This window comes from Oncorhynchus nerka, linkage group LG19 (assembly GCF_034236695.1).
Source record: "Oncorhynchus nerka isolate Pitt River linkage group LG19, Oner_Uvic_2.0, whole genome shotgun sequence".
Taxonomy (NCBI): Eukaryota; Metazoa; Chordata; class Actinopteri; order Salmoniformes; family Salmonidae; genus Oncorhynchus; species Oncorhynchus nerka.
Window position 1 is genome coordinate 23,802,532 of NC_088414.1, and position 18,886 is coordinate 23,821,417.

At 40.2% G+C, this 18,886-nt stretch overlaps 1 protein-coding gene across 1 annotated transcript; it reads right to left on the reverse strand.

Annotated features, from left to right (window-relative positions):
* Positions 1–8,773: 8,773 nt before the first annotated feature.
* LOC115101226 (barH-like 1 homeobox protein) lies at positions 8,774–16,326 on the reverse strand. The gene is made up of 3 exons (XM_029620551.2): positions 15,142–16,326; positions 11,677–11,902; positions 8,774–10,487 (listed from the first exon to the last, which is right to left on the reverse strand). The coding sequence occupies exons 1-3, from the start codon at positions 15,593–15,595 to the stop codon at positions 10,196–10,198; spliced, it is 972 nt and encodes a 323-aa protein (XP_029476411.1). The 5' UTR covers positions 15,596–16,326; the 3' UTR covers positions 8,774–10,195.
* Positions 16,327–18,886: the final 2,560 nt, after the last annotated feature.

The window sequence follows — 18,886 nt, forward strand, 5'->3', positions numbered from 1 at the left end:
CATTAAGCCATGTAGTTACCTGGCTATTACATGTATATATATCTTTTTTACCTTTATTTTACTAGGCAAGTCAGTTAAGAACAAATTCTTATTTTCCAATGACGGCCATGGAACAGTGGGTTAAGTGCCTTGTTCAGGGGCGGAACGACATATTTTAACCCTGCCAGCTCTGGGATTCGATCTAACAACCTTTCGGTTACTAGTTCACCTCTCTAACCACTAGGCTACCTTCCGCCCGATATAATGTAATGGTGTGAATAGCTTGCATGTTAAAATATTTACAGATAAACTCAGTGAGATGTATTTAATACTTCTTTTTATAAACATACTCAATACAAAGTGTTATGAGAGAAGTCAGGAAAAGTTTCTTCCCATGCACGAAAATGTCTGCCTTGAGACGTCTGCGATAAGCAGGCTTTAAAGTACCGTTCTGAGAGTACCGCCTTTTTTCACCTTGTGTATATATTTGTTGTTTTCACTGCGACAATATAGTGGTTCAGTCTGGGGACTGTTAAAGGAACGGTACAGAGTTAAACTGGGACTCTCAGTACCCATCATCCTCCAGTGTTGTGAGGCTCTATGAAGAATGTGGCGCCGTGGCGAGGAGGCGTCACATCCAGTTAGCAGAAGTGCGACGTGCTAAAGAGGTTAAACTGCTGCATCTGGCACAGACAATTGTATTGATAACCGTTTGAAGATGCTTCTCTCCTCTACCTGGCATCACACTCCTCAGGCTTTATTCGTCTTGCCACTCCAGACTAACTTCAAACCCCCGGTGTGTGTATCCCCGTTCAGCTGTGTGGAACAGGGTGAGGAAGCCCTGTGCTCTGTTTGCTGGTGTTGCTAGCTATCTCCATTATAGAAATCCGCCCTCTGATCTACTAAGCTATATGGCATTGTTGTCACGCCCTGGCCATAGAGAGGCTTTTATTCTCTATTTGGGTTAGGCCAGGGTGTGACTAGGGTGGGCATTCTAGTTTCTTTATTTCTATGTTTTCTATTTCTTTGTTTTTGGCCCAGTGTAGTACCCAATCAGAGGCAGCTGTCTATCGTTGTCTCTGATTGGGAGTCATACTTAGGTAGCCTTTTCCCAACCTGTGTTTTCTGGGTAGATGTTTTCTGTATACTTTATTTGCCTTACAGAACTGTTCGTTTTTTCTCTTTGTTATTTTGTTCGAGTGTTTTGATCAATAAATATCATGAACACTTTATATAAATATCATGAACACATTCCGACGAGAGACGTAACAATTGTTTTTTAAAAAGGACATACCAATGATAATTTTGCTATTTGATTTTGAATTTTAAGGCCCCTTGAAGTATCAGACAAAAATAAACAAAAATGATTTGATGCAAAATTGAATTTGGAACAAAAGGAAAGGAAGTTTGTTGTGAAGTGTCTGTCCTATATCTGAGAGATAGAAGACATATCAGGAAACTGTTGTATTTATTCCCTTAGTTTATGCACTTAACCCTATCCGTATATACTTCCATTCACTTTTTAAATGGTCCCAGGGACCTTCAGACGAGTCTTGCAAGGCTTGTGGGCGTCCTATAGCCAAACGGAGTCTAATCTTTCACTAGAGTGGTCAGCTCTGGATAAGAGCGTCTGCTAAATGACTTAAATGTAAATGTAAATGTAATAATAGTTTGTAGGCCAAACCGTTCGGATGCTGCAGAGGTTTTCGTGAGACTGATTTTTGGGGTGTCTCATGGTCTGACAAACACCGCTCAAGCTCTGCTACCTTTCACCGCAGATGTGGAAGGGCGATATCGGCGGATGCGATGTATTGAGACGCACCCCAGATATCTCTAGCTTTCACAGACAGATTTTGATGGGGATTTTTGTATTATGTTAATTAGATTTCCACAGGGCCACCGAAATTGTAGGCTAAGGGTTAAGCACAAATGTCATAGCCTATCTCGGTGTCTCTCTTGACTTATTAGTTGATTTACTTTTTGTTTTTTTACTCCTCTCTGCTATCTTGTCTTCTCTCTTCTCTTCCACCTTCCTCCTCCCAGCTCTCTATCTTTGGCTTGTTAGCCTGGGGTCTTTGCCTTGGCCTGGAGCTATAGCTCAGTCGGGCAGCTGCTTGGCCAGCCCTGGGGGTCCACAGAGGCGAATGGGAAGTCAAGGAGTGGTCGTTGGAGGTAGAACATCTCCCCCAGCAGTCAGCCTCACTGCTGCTACTGGCCTCACATGTCCAATTGACCAGCCTATACCCAACACACATGCACACGCGTGCACACACACACACACACACACACACACACACACACACACACACACACACACACACACACACACACACACACACACACACACACACACACACACACACTCAATGAGACATTGTTGCTCGCTGTCCACACTGCACTTACTATAGTTGTAGTAAAACTGGTGAGAATTGCCACCGTGACCCAGTAAGGGTCCTTAGGTCTGTTTGCCTGTTAATGGCTGGTGACAGCAAAGGCACAATGGGGCAAACAAAACAACGATGTCTTCATCATGTTCTTTATCATGTTCTCCTTCATGTTCTTCATTATGTTTTCCTTCATGTTCTTCATTATGTTCTCCTTCATGTTCTTCATGATGTTCTCCATCATGTTCTCCTTCATGTTCTCCTTCATGTTCTCCATCATGTTCTTCATCATGTTCTCCTTTATGTTCTTCATCATGTTCTCCTTCATGTTCTCCTTCATGTTCTTCATCATGTTCTTCTTCATGTTCATCATCATGTTCTTCTTCATGTTCTTCATCATGTTCTCGTTCTCCTTCATGTTCTTCATCATGTTCTCCTTCATGTTCTTCATCATGTTCTCCTTCATGTTCTTCATCATGTTCTCCTTCCTGTTCTTCATCATGTTCTCCTTCATGTTCTTCATCATGTTCTCCTTCATGTTCTTCATCATGTTCTCCTTCCTGTTCTTCATTGGGTTCTCCTTCCTGTTCTTCATCGTATTCTCCCCACCATGGCTTTATGTCTGGGTCTCAAACCCCTGTCTAAAGCAAGAGAGCATGTGGCCATTTCCTTAGCTTGGTAGTTCACTCTAATCAGTGCCACCTCTAGCCTTTTGGGGGTCCTATGTGAGATTTGGTGGGGGGGCTCCCCCACCTCACGGGTAAACTAATTTCATGCAATTCTACTCATGCCATGGGGCAGAGAAAAGAGAAAATGTTGCAGTTTCAATGATAATATCCTGTAATTCTACACATTTTATCATGAGGTGGAGAGAAATTGTTGAGGTTTTAAAGCACATTTTCTGCAATTCTACACATTTTGCAATGGGGTGGTGAGAAACCTTTGCAGTTTAAAAGCTCATTTACTGCAATTCTACACATTTTGCCATGACTTATTGCATGTTCACATGATATCTGTGTGAGAGTGACTAACAAAATCCATGGGGGCCCATTGGAGATCAGGGCCTCTGGGCATTTGGTGATGATTAGGCCTACTACAAGGTGTAGATAGCTGGCTAGACTACCTTACCTAGCAATCTAAAAAATGTTAGCTGACATGGCTAATTAAGTGACTGTCAGTGACTGACATGACAAGTGGAAAACTGCTGATGCACTATCACATTTTGAAATTGCACCTTGTGTTTTCTACTTTTCTAACTATTTTCTAAAACATTTTTTTTTTTTTTTTGTGGGGGGGGGGGGGGCAATGTACAGCTCGTAGTCTGCCTATAGAAAGATGCAGCTCTACCTGTAGTGTGATGTTTGCATTTTTGTCTTCAGTTGAACTTATGTTCTTAGCCCCTACAACTTTTACTTGTCTTTTTCAACTCTAATTTCCAAAAACTCCCTCCGCCCCGACCCCCACTCTCAAACACATTGAACAGTGAGACAACTGTAAGACAAAAGCACACATGGTCCTCTCTTGCTTTCTGCCAGCTAGCAGCAGACAGGGTATGAGCGTCAGCCAGACTTCACACGGAAGGGTGTTAAATATACATGTATACCACACCTCATGACTTATTGATGCTTCTCTCCTCTCTTTATGTTTATGAGGTGAGAGGCCTCCCTGTGGTCCTGTACACTGACCCAGGGGTCCACCGGGGTGTCCGAGACACTGCCTGTTCCTTATTATTTAGTTCACTTAAATTAGACCGTAACATGTGGACTCTCCTCCATATATGCATGCTGTACACAGGGAGCACATAAATAGTCATGCTACCTTGGAAGAGGAGCTCCTCCATTGTCTAGGAGCTGCATTTATCATCACTGGGAATCATATTTAAGTAGGGTGATGTTTGGGTAGAAATTGACATTATATGGTGGATCAAGATTACCGCTCTTACTGTAGAAGACAAAGACATAGATAAGAAATCCATTATACAGTTTCTGAATTCAGTAGAGATTTAGGGAATTTCACCATCCTCAGGCTTAGGTATTTTTTGTTCAGGCCAAATGGTAACTAGGTAGCTAGATAATTAGTTTTGCTAATGGTACCAGGTCTGCAGTGTATACAGAGATTTGGAGGCAGCAGAATGCCTCCATCCAGCAGGAGGTGCTATAGTGTGATGTGGAGACTGGTGGGCACTTATGGTCTTTGAGGCTGCTGTCCCCTCACTCTACTGCAGGCCTCTGTTGTGGTCAGGGTCAGTCCTGTGTGAGACATTGTTAATGCTCGGGGGTGTATTATCCCAGAAACATTGCTCTGTTCGGTAGTGGGGGGTCAGGGGAGGGGTGGACATTGCCTTGAGAGGCTGCTTAGGGACCTCTGCGGTAGACAGGAGCTCAGGCCGGCCCTAACACCACAATTTATTGATTAGATAATCTCTGTGTCATGTGATGCCTGTGTGGCTTACACTGCCTCCCTGCTGGGGGTACATGGCAGTAATCACTGACTGGGGGGCATGCCTTGAACAGGAGGCGCCACCTCTTCATCTGTTAGTCCTGATTTCATTCATCTTCCCTTCTCTCTTCTCCTTCAGCTCTGAGAGGGAAGCGGGAAGCTTAAGCTTTCATTATTTGCTGAGATTGGTATGTCAATCTCTGCGCCCCTGACCCATGTTTGTAGTTCTCCCAGTTTTATCAGGGAAATTATTAGCGGGGTTATCTCCTCTCTGCATGGCAAAGCTTTTCTTCCTCCTCTCTCTGCCTCATAACTTGGGCCACAAGAGGATTTGCTAACCCTGACTTTGCCACAGGAATGACTTACTGTTTTTTGCCCTGACTCCTTCACTCTCGCCAGTTTCGACTGATATTTCAATATTCTCTACGAAATGTGTATCTTTCAATGTGCCAGAATACAAATTCTTGGTATTTTTCTCTTTTCTGTCCCCTCTCCCATCCTACCCAATGATATGGTAGAATAACGTGTGTTGTTCTTGACTTTGTTTGTGTGAGAGAGAATGGCGGGCCTACAGAATGATGGGGTGAGAGAGCTATGGTTAGGGGCTGTTTTTCCTTGGTTCAAATAGTCCGGGTGGCCATTTGATTAATTGGTCCTAGACGTGGCGCTTCGGTACCGCTTTCCGTGCGGTAGCAGAGAGAACATTCTATAACTTGGGTGACTGGAGTCTTTGACACTTTTTTGGGCCTTCCTCTGACACCACCTAGTATATAGGTCCTGGATGTCAGGAAGCTTGGCCCCAGTGATGTACTGGGCGGTACGCACTACCCGCTGAAGTGCCTTGCGGGCGGAGGCGGAGCAGTTGTCATACCAGGCGGTGATGCAACCGATCAGGATTGTGTATTGTGTCATTTTGGAGTGTAAATAAGAATATCTTTCTATGCACTTCTACGTTAATGCGGATGCTACCATGATTACGGATAGTCCTGAATGAATCGTGAATAATGAGAAAGTTACAGATGCGTGAATATCATACCCCCAAAACATGCTAACCTCTCACTATTACAATAACGTGGGAGGTTAAGCATTTTTCGGGGGGTATGATATTTATGCCTCTGTACATGTCTCATTCATCATTATTCATGATTCATTTCGGGTGATCCGTAATCGTGGTAGCATTGTATAATTTAAAATCTAAAGTTCCGTTGGGCCAAAATAACAAAAACGTTTCACTGCCCCAATAATTTTGGAGCTCACTGTATGTGTTCACCTTTATACTTCATACACAGCTTAGTTGCAAATGTTCAATAGTATCCAGTGTGATATTGTCATGCAGTATTACTGGTTGTCGGTCTTTTTTTATATCAAATATTAATGACAAATGCTTACGTATTATCTTTACCTCCATTATTATAAGTCTATGGGTATAGTGGGAATGTATTTTTCACTGCAACAGTACAGCCTATGTTCATGGCCTACATTTAAGATTAATTTGGTTCAATGACTATTGCAAGTAGCCTATTATTTTCGTTTTCTAACAAATATGGGAAACTTAACTTGATTTTTTTTAAAGGTTGTGGATATTAAGTTACAATAAGACTTTATAATTATTCACTATTAAATAAATACATCACAAAATAGTTAATAATTTGAAATTCAATTGGATATGCAGTTGCTAAATAGGAGAAACGGCCTCAAGTATTTTATTAGAACTGTTTGTAAGAAAAGCAAAATATGCTATTCTGTATCATTTGGTATTTATCGATTTGTCCATTCTCTGAGGCTTCCTCTGGATTAAATAACGTTGCCTGTTGATTTGAAAAGTCTGCAGTAGTAACCAAATCTACAGATAAAATACTGATTGAAAAGGCACTGTGAAAAAAGACTATCGCCCACTCTACAACGCAAATTGCGCTTTGATTGACTCTTAATTTCCTCTGAAGGTTGTTTTGTTTAGTTTTTATTCTGAGTCAATGAGTTTAATCAGAGTCACTGATCCTCTGAGTCTAAGCCTCCCCGTGTTGTGTTTTTGTTTTGTCGGGAGCTCAACGAGACTCTATCCGCACTTCATTAACCCTGAGCCGGGGACAAACCGCGGCAAGAGCCGAGGGATTTGCACGTATCCTTTCACATGCAAAAATATCAGCGTCATCCAGCAAGACAGAGAGCTTTCCCTGTAATCAGCTGCGCACTTCGCAAGAATAACCCTTTTCATAAATGTTGAGGGGGGTCATCGTTATTTGAATCAGTCATGGATCCTTATGATATACTTCTAATTAGATTTTTTTTGGTGGGAAGGTGGGAATTTGGTACAGGTTTTCCTCTCCCTTTTTTTCAAGTCCCAACCAACCACGGTGTGATGTGTAGCCTTTTAAAGGCTACTATTTCTCAGTTCTCAGTCGCTGGTGGTCAATGGGAGAAGGGAGAACATGTGCCATGCGAGCGGTGACTATTATCGACTTTCAATTAAAAGCTAATAAAGTATTTGGTCTAATCGTTAATATCCTATTGGCCAACTCTGTCAGACTAAACTCCCTAACCGTGTGCTTTATAGTCTGATATTTTGGTTGGTTTAAAGTTAGACTCCTATTAGGAGTGAGGTTGGGGTGGAGGGTGGGGTTGGTGGAGCAGAGGCACTGCGGAGCCGCTGACCAGATGTCCCAACGCTGATCCGGCCCACAGTCAGCGTCGCCCGGTCACAGTCAGCGTCGCCCGGTCACCAGCTGTTGGAGCCGTTTGGCAAAGAGCACATCACAAACACTCTCAAGGAAGAGGCATGGAAGCAATCAATTTCCAAATGGGATCATTTAAGGCACTTAAACAATTGCACACTTACATTAATATTTCGTCTTCATATTGTTTATGGAAAACTAATGAAATTGAATTATTAATGTAGTCTGCCGGTGTAGGGTATAGGTCTAGTGTATTAGCCTATTTGCAACATGTGCTAGCCTAGCTGAATAAATTGACCTCTTTTTCCAATGATTGACGCTCGATGCAATTGCTCGAATCCGTAGCAGCCTATTTCCATGATTTATTAGACCTATGTTAGATGTAACCGACTTCACGTTTGAGGCATGGCGTGTGTGTTTTAATTGTCGTTGTGTGTTTTATTATATACATATTCCCATGAATGTAACGTTTGGCAGAACTATGAGCCTAAGCCAAGGCGGATGAACGTTGAAATCCATCTGTATTTATTCATGTCAAATATATAGCCTACCAAAATACATTTCTAGTCATAACTTATAAGATAGGCAAACGTTTTAGATATCAATGCAGAATAAAATGTCTCAAATTGAACTCTCACCGCTCCAAAGCGTTGGATAAATATCCAGGCGTGTTTTAAAGGTTAAGTTGGTTAATGTTCCTTGCTCTGGCGGTGACATTCTTTATGAACATTTTTAGGTTCGACAAATCAAATCCATGACATTAAACAAATCGTGAGGGGGGTTGAGGGAGTGTTTTACAGACATGTTAAAAAGTATTCAAACACGGTGTTTCTAATATACTTATACGAACCTTAATTGGATTTTATCAGGCATATTTATCACAGGTTAGTTATACCATGACTCTCCTTTGTCTCAACAGAACACGTTTTGTTGTTTTATGATGAAATATAACAAATTATAATCTTTGTTTGCAATTACATTCTGGCATTATATATATGAAAGGATGTCGCCGTGTCATTTTCCTGTACAGTTTGGCTAAACATGAGGTTGTCATTAATGATCAATGTCATTAAGTAATCCATTGATAAATTGGAAAGTGAGCTGTTGACTCGAGCAATGATTGCAGGACCAAATCCATTTGTCCATTTCTACTTCCGGGAGAAAACGCCACTTACCAGACCTTGAATAACCCCAAAACAACAACTAATCAGATATTAGATTGATTATAAAATATAGCCTTGATAAAATAAAATAGAGGACTAAAAGTATAAGGCCTACAGCCAAAGTCTGATGCTCATTTCAAAAGTTGACTTTGTGTATCAAACGAGTGCATTGCTCTTTGGTTGAACTCGAAGGTGAGGATGGTGATGACGAAGACGATTAGCCTACATGTATTCCATTTGCAATAAAAATCGATGTGGGCCCTGTATTTGTCATGCGTGGGTTTTGAAAGATATAACGTAGTCACGTTATTAAATGAAATACCTTTATTTACACGTATACAAAAGTAGATCCCCCTCTAGCGCCGACTTAAGATGTTTGAACAGTTTGACAAAAGGTTCGTTTAGCTAACACACGGGGAGGAGAACAAAAAACGATCCAGAAATAAGAGAACCAATCCACAAATGAATATCTGCAATATACATTTTCACTAAAGAGAGTAAGTAGCCTAACAAGGTTTCCACCGGTTTCGTATGAAATAACGTAAGTAAGTAATGCACAACGTATGTTTAATACACCTATCAAATCAACAGGCACACGACCCAAATTGGCAACCGACTCAGTCTTCAATCATTATTTGTTTATCAAAAATGAAGGGTTTGCAAGGATACATTGCGCCTTCGTAAATTGATTTAGGCCTACCTCTTACTTTGACTCCGTATTTGATATCATTCGGACTTTAGGTAAAAACCTTATGATTAAACATTTTTAAATACATGTTCATCTCATGGACCTTCATTGTCCCCCCCCCTGATTATCTCTGAAATGATAGGGAATAAACCTTGAGCTCTTGCTAATCTATAGTTTTTGTACAGAATCTTTGTCATCTGAAGGAAATAAAAAAAGGAATGAAAGAAAAATATCTTCAAATCAAGATACTTTAAAAAATAGAATTCAAAATATTCGTTTTTACATGTCTACGTCTGCTTATTCTTATGTTGTTCCTTTGTAAAAAAAAAAAGTGAATGAAAGTCAACTGGTCTTTGTAAAGAGAAAGAGAAAGAATAACTGTTAGGAAATGCCTTTGGCTCTCTTCTAATTATTCAACTCAATTGGGAATGCCATTTCAGTTTACAGACCAATACATTTGTCAATGTTTTTTCTCTCCATTGTATCCTGACAACAGCCTAATAATCATAATAATAGTAATTTTATGATTTCTTAAGTCTGAGTAAAAGTGACATTGCCATAAGACTTGGTGCCAGCAACTAGTATCTGTAAAACGATCGTGTCCTTTCTGATGTAGCCCACGCTAAAGATTTTTATGGTAAACAAAAATATAAATATATAAGTTAAATACATAGAGAAAAATAAATAGGCCTAAGTTATAAATAAATAACTTCAGTATGGTAAAAACCTGTCCACTTTAGAGAGTTGGAAATTTAGTCATGAAGTTCATTGTTTGATGCCAGGTTCTTTTGTCACCAGTTTGAATCGTTTTTTTCTCTCTCGTTTAGAGTCCCAGACTGCCAGGTATGGCATATATCCGGAGAGGCCGTCTCACCGCTGCTGTGTTGGCCGGGGAAGCACACCGGAGAGAAGGGGGAGTGGGGGTGGTTCACTACCCCCCTGCAGACCGTGGAGAAGAATCCGCGGAACGAGAGGTCGTTGCAGAGCGGGAGGAGGCGCCGAGGGTCCTCTGTATAGATAGAGCGCCGCTCCGGGGTCCAGATTGGACATCAGGCTTTGAGGGTAGAAATATGGCGACGGAAACATTCTCTGAAGAGCAGAGTAATTTCCAGCCTCCGCTAACAGTTCCAGTCCAACCGCTGTCTGCCTCTTCCACTTTGTTCTATTCGGACAAGAAACAGTATATATTAGTAAGGGAACTCTTATCGTAAAGTTCTAAATAAGTTTGAAAAGTACAGTTCAAATATTTTTATTATAGGACTCAGATCATAAAGTTTAGAATTCAATCACATCTGCATGCATAAAAAAAAACATATTTGGGGAAAACCCGTTGAAAATGTATGCACAAATAAGATACGTGGTTCAATTTCAACGAAATTAAAATGTTCTTACTGGATGTAGGCCTTCCTTGTTAGTAAAAACGTTAACAAAACATGTAGTATATTTTCTTACCACAAGATACATTTTATTTCCCATTGTGGGGTTTGAAATGCACATTTAATTTCAGTCATTAAAGTTCAGTAAGTTGGAAACATCTGTATTCAATGGGTGAATTTTCGGTTTGGGATTGTATTGGTGTCATCATGGCGTCGGAAATGTGTTTGCCACTATTTTTCAAATAAAGATTCAAAGTGTGGCTACTCTCAGTGACGCACTTCGGTTATTCTGTTAAATCATTCCCCCGTTACGCGTATTCACGCGGAAGGGTAATCTGTCAGATTTAGATTGTCAATTGAAAAGCACTCCTCTATTAGGTAAATTATTTATAATGATAATAATTGAGTAAATGTAGTAGCGTGGGTGAATTATTGATATGGCATACATGCAACGATAGATTATTAATGCACCAAAGTGTTGTGTTTTTATATTTATTAATGTCGTTTTGCTGTCTGAATGTCAAAGCTTCATTAGGAAACCATTTGTTTTTTCCCCCTCCAAAAATGAATAAAAACAACAAATATTTCTACCGTCTTCCGTTCCGTATTTGAATCACATTGTTCAAAGTTTTAATGCAGTGCCCAATTGCCAATATTTTAAGATTTTTTTTCTGTTATAATTTTCTCCTTTATCGTGAAGAAATTGATGCAGTGTGTGCAAGTTTTGAGAAATAAAATCGATCTATGTGACCTGCCTGCATTATGTGACAAATAAATTTGTCTGACTGACATGAGAAAATCATTCTGTCTATAGGTGAAGAGCTGACAGGTGCACGCGTGCACACATATTCTATTTTGAGCTCACTGCATTCATCCATTAAGCCTGTATCCCACTATCAAAATACTTATCGTCCTTTTAAATAGGTTATAATTCGTGTAATTAAACTAAAGGCAACCAAGTGTGGCAGTGCTTACCTCCTGTTCTGGTACCAGGTTTTGACCTGTGTGTCTGTGAGGTTGAGGGAAGCAGCCAGCTCCATTCGGTCTTGCACGCTCAGGTACTTCTGCCGTTCGAAGCTGCGCTCGAGCTGGGCCAGCTGGTGGTCGGTGAAGGCTGTTCGCGCCTTCCTGGGTTTCTTCAGCCGAATGTGATGCGGACTGTCCCTACTACTCGAGATCTCTCGGCCTCCTTCCTCTTTCACTGCTCACAAGAATAGGACAAATATTTTATTTAACCTTTAATTTAACAGGGAGTCATTCTGAGACCACGGTTTCTTTCGTCTGTAAACTATACACAATTATAAACTGGCAGGTTCAAGCACTGAATGCTGATTGGCCGACAGCTGTGGAATATCTGATCGTATACCACTGGTATGACAAAACATGTATTTTTACTGCTCTAATTATGTTGGTAAACACTTTATAATAGCAATAAGGTACCTCGGACTTGTGATATATGGCCAATATACCACGGCTAAGGACTGTGTCCAGGCTCTCCGCATTGCGTCGTGTTAAGAACAACCCTTATTAGCCATGGTATATTGGCCATATACCACACCTCCTCGGGCCTTATTTCTTAAACATGAAACACTCAACAACAAGAAAATACATATATTTCAAATGTTCATAAAGCCTATCAAATTGATGGGTAAGAACATTAAACCAACTTTGTCTCAGGATTTCGTATTATTCTGTAAGTAAATGCAAACACTCCATTTAGGATGATTTGTTACTTTTGGTATGGTTACATAAGACATGTTTTTAAGGCAAATGAAAGTAGGGTGGATGGGTGGGCATATAGGTTGCGAGTTCGAATCTCATCATAGAAAAATAACATTTGAGCTAATAAGCAACTTTTCAACTAATGACTACTTTTTAGCTACTTTGCGACTACTTAGCATGTTAGCTAACCCTAATCCTTCCCTTAACCCCTAGCCTAGTTAACTTTAGCGAGCTAGCTAGCTAACGTTCGTGAGCTAGCTAAAATTCATAATATATCCAATGTTTTGCATATTCGTAACATATTGTACGTTTTTAAAATTCTGACAATATTGTATATTTAGCAAATTCGGAACATATAACATGAATTTGAATTCGTAACATATCATACGAAATGCGTGCTGGACATTAACAAATGAATACCAACCATACGAAACGTAACATAGGAAACGTAACACACCATACTAAATGGAGTGTCTATGATTTAAGTACAGAATAATGCGAAATAGGCAGCAGGTAGCCTAGTTGTTAGAGCGTTGGACTAGTAACCGAACGGTTGCATGATCGAATCCCGAGCTGACAAGGTAAAAATCTGTCGTTTTGCCCCTGAACAAGGCAGTTAACCCACTGTTCCCAGGCTGTCATTGAAAATAATCATTTGTTCTTAACTGACTTGCCTAGTTTAAAAAAGGTTTTAAAAAATGCTCTGAGACCAGGTTGATGAAACAGGCACGTAGGCCTATAAACCCATGACAGACTGGGATTTCATCAAAATATAGGCCTAGCTACATTTACAAATGGACATATTTCAATGTTTGTTTTTCAACATTCATATAGCCTAGTCTTGGTGATCCAATGTTGGAGGACTTTAGGCCACTCTCCATTGCGCCTAGAGATTTTATGAAGATGTAGCATATCTAAAAAAAATGTATGTCCCTTATTGTTTGCACATTTTAAAACATTGTTTCTGCAATGTACTGTGTGTAAGATTCCCATTTGTTATATTCTTTACTTTGCTGTTGTTTTGGGTCTTGAACTGTAATAAACCATGTTCAGTTCATTCTCCCCCATCCCACGCTTCTCTCCAAAAAGAGGCTACACGACGTGAGAGCTCTTGCTAGCTGAATAGTTGAGTCGTCTCTCAAGAACCACAATAATCCGGCTAATTGAGCCACAAGGGAAGGGAGTCTTTCAACCGCGACCGGAGAAACTTCACAGGGCTGCGGTTAAGAGCGAAATAAAGAGTCGGCCGGACTCGCGCGTTACAAATCTGATTAGCACTGGGACAAATTGCATCAAATCCCCAAAATATTAGGAGGCGGATTCGCTGAAATCAAAGCAGCGTACTAGTCCCTACAAGGTTTATGGAGCAGAATTGACTGCGTTGATATCAATGAGAATCTGTCACACACACACACACACACACACACACACACACACACACACACACTGTATCCAAAGTAGAATGATGTGTTATTCATGTTCATGTTTCTTTTTGTAAACTGGGGTGAAGTCATTGACCTGCAGGAAAAACGTTAAACTCTTGCTATAAAAGATGATGTAATAACATTGTTCACTATAGTATAAATAACACGTGGGCTTAAATGATATGACTAATTTTAACCAATAGTCTAATGATTAATAACAATAAGAATAAGAATACTAATAATATATCCTTATTATAATCTGTTTTTGTCACGGCAACCTGCCATTTTCTTAAGGGGTGGATATATTTGTGTTTTGGTTGTATAAGTTAATCAGATAAATATTTCTGCTTTGCTTTATCTTGGCCAGGTCGCAGTTGTAAATGAGAACTTGTTCTCAACTGGCCTACCTGGTTAAATAAAGAGCAAATGTATTTTATGTATTGACTAATTCCTGCAAGAAGGAATTGACCTCGCCTATCAACGGATGACTTAGTTGTATCCAGGAAGGAATTGACCTCGCCTATCAACGGATGACTTAGTTGTATCCAGGAAGGAATTGACCTCGCCTATCAACGGATGACTTAGTTGTATTCAGGTGCTGCATCATTCAACTGACAATCGAGGTGACATGTATGTTGTGGCTGACATGATTGGAAACCGACAGATCTTTGATGGCATTTATCTGGAGGCGACCCTGTCATATTTCCCCCAGCTTTTCTCTTGCCTCCCTGACATCAACAGATGCTTTTAAGACGTCTGCTAATGCAAGCAAATGCGTTTGAAAGGAAAAACGGGTTGACAGCAAATCATTGGAGAATATCAACAGTGTGGATGTAATACTTAAAGAAAAGGCTAGTGTATTATTTTTCAATTAACCTATATAAACTGTAACTATAGCCGATAGAGCTCCTGTTGTCCAAGATAATATTGTTGGTAAACTTTCACCAAGCGATTAATCTCTATAGGGTTTACAGTCATAAGTGTACATATCATGTTCCATATCATTTCATATTTGATTAGATACATATTAGATGGGATTCATTTTGTGCAAGCATAGATACAATACTTTCTCCCTTGTCTTCCGAGTCAAAATGTAAAACCTTTAAAACTTCTAGAGTTAAAATCAATGATATAGCAAATCAACTGCTACTGCAGGCTAGCCTAATATCTGCATGAAGCTAACACACAAATGCAGAACAGCAGGCCTACACAAATTAAATGTGAAATTATGTGATAAATAGACCTAAGTGTAATTGATTTTAAAACATTATGTTTGTTTACATCAGTCTTTTACCTTTGTATTCGCTGTCTGACGACGAGTTGCTATGCATTTTGTCCATGAAGTCCTCTGCGAGCTTGGAGGCAAGTCGCCCCGTTTCTTGAGTTGGCAGGCCATTACTGGAGTATGGGGCGCAGGCGGCCAGCGGTTTGCAGTCAGCTAGAATATCTCTGATCAGAAAGGAAGAGGTGACGGTCCGCGGTTGTGACCCGGCGGAGATCTGTCCTTGTTGGAGATGAAGCGGCAGCCCGATAGCGTGACCTTGCCTCTGCGATGCCTCATCCAGACACTCCCTCCTCGGCGACCGGGGAGAGGAGCAGCCGCTCTCTAGGTCTGACCTCGGGCTGAACTCCAACGGTGACCGGCACTCTCCCACCAAACTGTCCCCTTTCGACATGACCGGACTTCCAGGTCTGTGGGAAAGTAAAGAGTCGATCCCAAAGCTGGACCCATTGGTGGATGCCTCCATTGTTTACCGGCGAAACTGAGTTCTTCGAGGCCTCAACTCAAACTATCATTGGTATTCGAGGCAAGTTCAGGTTGAGCGGCGATTGCTGAGATGAGACTGTCTCAATTTATCCAGCTGGAAAATCCAAAGATGTTACAGAAATCACAAATATTCATCCACGATGTTTTCTCCTCTTCTTGATTGAATTTTATAGCTGGCAAAATGGCAAAATCTCCAGGTTATCGATGTTACATCAACCCTGCATCCAACTATTTTGTCCTAAGTACAGCACTCTTCATAAAATCGATGCAGCTTGGTGCTATTCTCTGTTGGGAAGTTTGATTGATTTTTCTGGATCCAATTTTTTACAACATTTTTTAGAAATTAAAACTCGTCGGTAAGATTTCTCAATTATTTCTCAATTTATTTCAAATATTGACAAAAAGCTACATTGATTTAGAGGCAGTGGAGCGGCATTAGCGCAAGGTAAATAGGCAGGCGATTCAGCACCACGTTTCAGCACCACGGACAGAGACAGCAGCGAGTGTTGCAGGTAGAATTCAAGACCTGGAAATGACGCAGCGCGAGGACACAATTGCTGAAATGTTAATCACTTAAAAAGTGGTTCGCTTGTGTGACCCGTGCGGCGCTCGATGGCAGAGGAAGGTAAAGGCATCCTGAGCCAGCATAGAGATGCAACAAGAGACTCGAAACCGGTGGGCAGCTGCAGTCGAGAAGACGTGCACTGTAAAACAGAGGTAACGCGGGTTAAATAGACATAACTGTGAACGAAAGCACAGAGATGAAACTTGAGGAAAACTCAGGAGCTAGGTTTTTAAGGACGCCCCGTCCACGTGAGTCCCCAGTGACAAGACTTCATTGGTTGAGGGGACTTTTTGGGTGCTGACGGGCTTGTGGAGAGGAAAGTGGACCCCCCACATTCTCACTCATCCCTCCTCCTCGCTCCCGTTCTTTGATTAAAAGAGACATTGAATTCACCAGGATACTCAGATCCAACTGTTTACAGACATTTTTCCCACTATTTGCTTTCATTATATCATTGATGAGGCTTATAATGGGGTTATTATGTGGAGCTGGTAGGACTTTTCTCTCGCATCTCGTTCAGTCAAAACTTAACAGGCTTTTTTTGTTGAAACATTATGGACAATTTTTTACCTTTGCATTTATTGAGTCAGAATTGAGGTTAATTGTTTTTCCATCTATGTTAGAGTTGTTTTATAAATATCAAAATACTTGTATAAAAAAATATTAAGGGTGTATTTGATAACTTTTTTTCTGATTCAAAATGAATTCCGAAACGATTTGTATATTATTATTATTATCAGCAGCATCAGTATCAGCATCAGTATCAGCTTCATCATGTTGTTGTTGTTTTGTTACTGGTATGAGAAATGCATATCATTATAATATTTATTCCTATAGCCTAGATTTAACGTAGCCTGCATTCATTTCTAATGCGTTGAGGACACAGCCAATGCTGTGAACTCATTGTTTAAAAAATTATTATGACACAAATAATATTTTTATTTTATCGGACAACAAATGTGTTGTTGTTGCATAGGCATATGCACCGAGAGCAAGACTTTCATACATGCATAATTAGGCCACAAAATACTACTCCATACACGTCTTTTCTGGGGGTGAACAAAGCTCCAGCATCGAATAGTCAACGTTTAGCTCATAATAAGTAGCCTATCTAATAGTAATACAATGCTAATGAGGAATAATAGTCCGAACAGCATGTGCTGAAAGGATGGCGTGACGCAAACTTTAATGTGCATGAAATGCCATTGTCTCCACTTTCGTTTTTTTCCCCTCCAAAACAGTTAGCCCCACATGACTCCCCGACAGGCCCTAATAATCGAACCCCCCATGTGACCGACAGATTGGAGGCGAGCGTTGGTCTCGACACCGGCAGGTTAGTGAATCCTCTCCCCGCTTCCATAGTGTCCTATCGCGGCTGCAAGCTGTCACATTAAGGCGGGGACAGAGCTGGAAAAGAGTAGCCTTCATACTCATCCTAACGTTGTATTTCTTTCCAATTTAGTCTACTTGGGCTCCGGAGGTGGGTTATGGACATTTCATTTGAACAACTCCTGTTCCTTGCCATTTAAAAAATAAAGAAACTAATTAGCTTTTTTTTTATATAGGTCTATCTATTTTACAACTCAAATCTGGCCTGAGTTTACAATTCTCAGATGAACAATTACATGGCTAAAATATAAAGTACATAATATAGTAACAACTATATGCAAAATAATTCAAGTGGAAACACATTGCTTTGGGTCTGTCTTTTGTAAAATAGTTGTCGTGATTACCTTTGTACATTTATATTTCTGAGCTACCCTTGCAAGAGTAATCTAAAGTAATTTTCTGTACACTTTCCCACTTTATCGAACAATTCCACCAGGGAATGAGACCAGACTGTAGACTTGCTTATGGTGTGCTGATCTCTTTGTCAATATGTTCCACTGCTACCACTTGTCTCTTGCAAGTGTATGGATGGTCAGGTGTACACTTCCTTTGTGTGTGTGTGTGTGTGTGTGTGTGTGTGTGTGTGTGTGTGTGTGTGTGTGTGTGTGTGTGTGTGTGTGTGTGTGTGTGTGAAGGTGAGAGATGTAATGCAGTGTAATGACTTGGCTGGTCAAAGGAAGCAGATATTTTCATTGTGTGTTAATGTTTGAGAGATCTAAAGCATACAATCACTTTCTATCACATTTCTGTCTTAAAGGGTAATACCACTCAAAACGATATTTTGGGATTTGTTTCATTAGTCCGCTGTTGATACAGTCCCATAATGTTTTGCATGTCAGCAATCAAGTTTTCAAGATATAGTACTTTCAACATACAGAAACTGTCACATTATGATGCATTTTGTAAATATGACATAATGGATGAAACCAAATTTATTTTAATTTTATGTCTTGCACACACATTTAGGGTGTTAGTCAGTTTTTTATAGTCCAAGGTTGGTGTCACAGTTGTAAGTAATGGTCAATATAGTCTGTCAATTTTCAAAACTAATAATTGTGTATCTGAATAATATGTGCATAACAAATGGTTTCCTCACACTGTAGAAAGTGCAGCTGAAATGAAGAATATTTATATCTAGACTAGCAACGTGGTCTCATGACAATTCGTATTATTCTGTATGTAAATATGTGTCGGGCCATTTAGTATGATATATTACGTTACATTAGGTTATATGAATGAAATAGCAGTTGTACAATATCATACAAATTATAGGATGTATAGTATCATACCTCTTACCCTGTCGTGCAATAGCATACA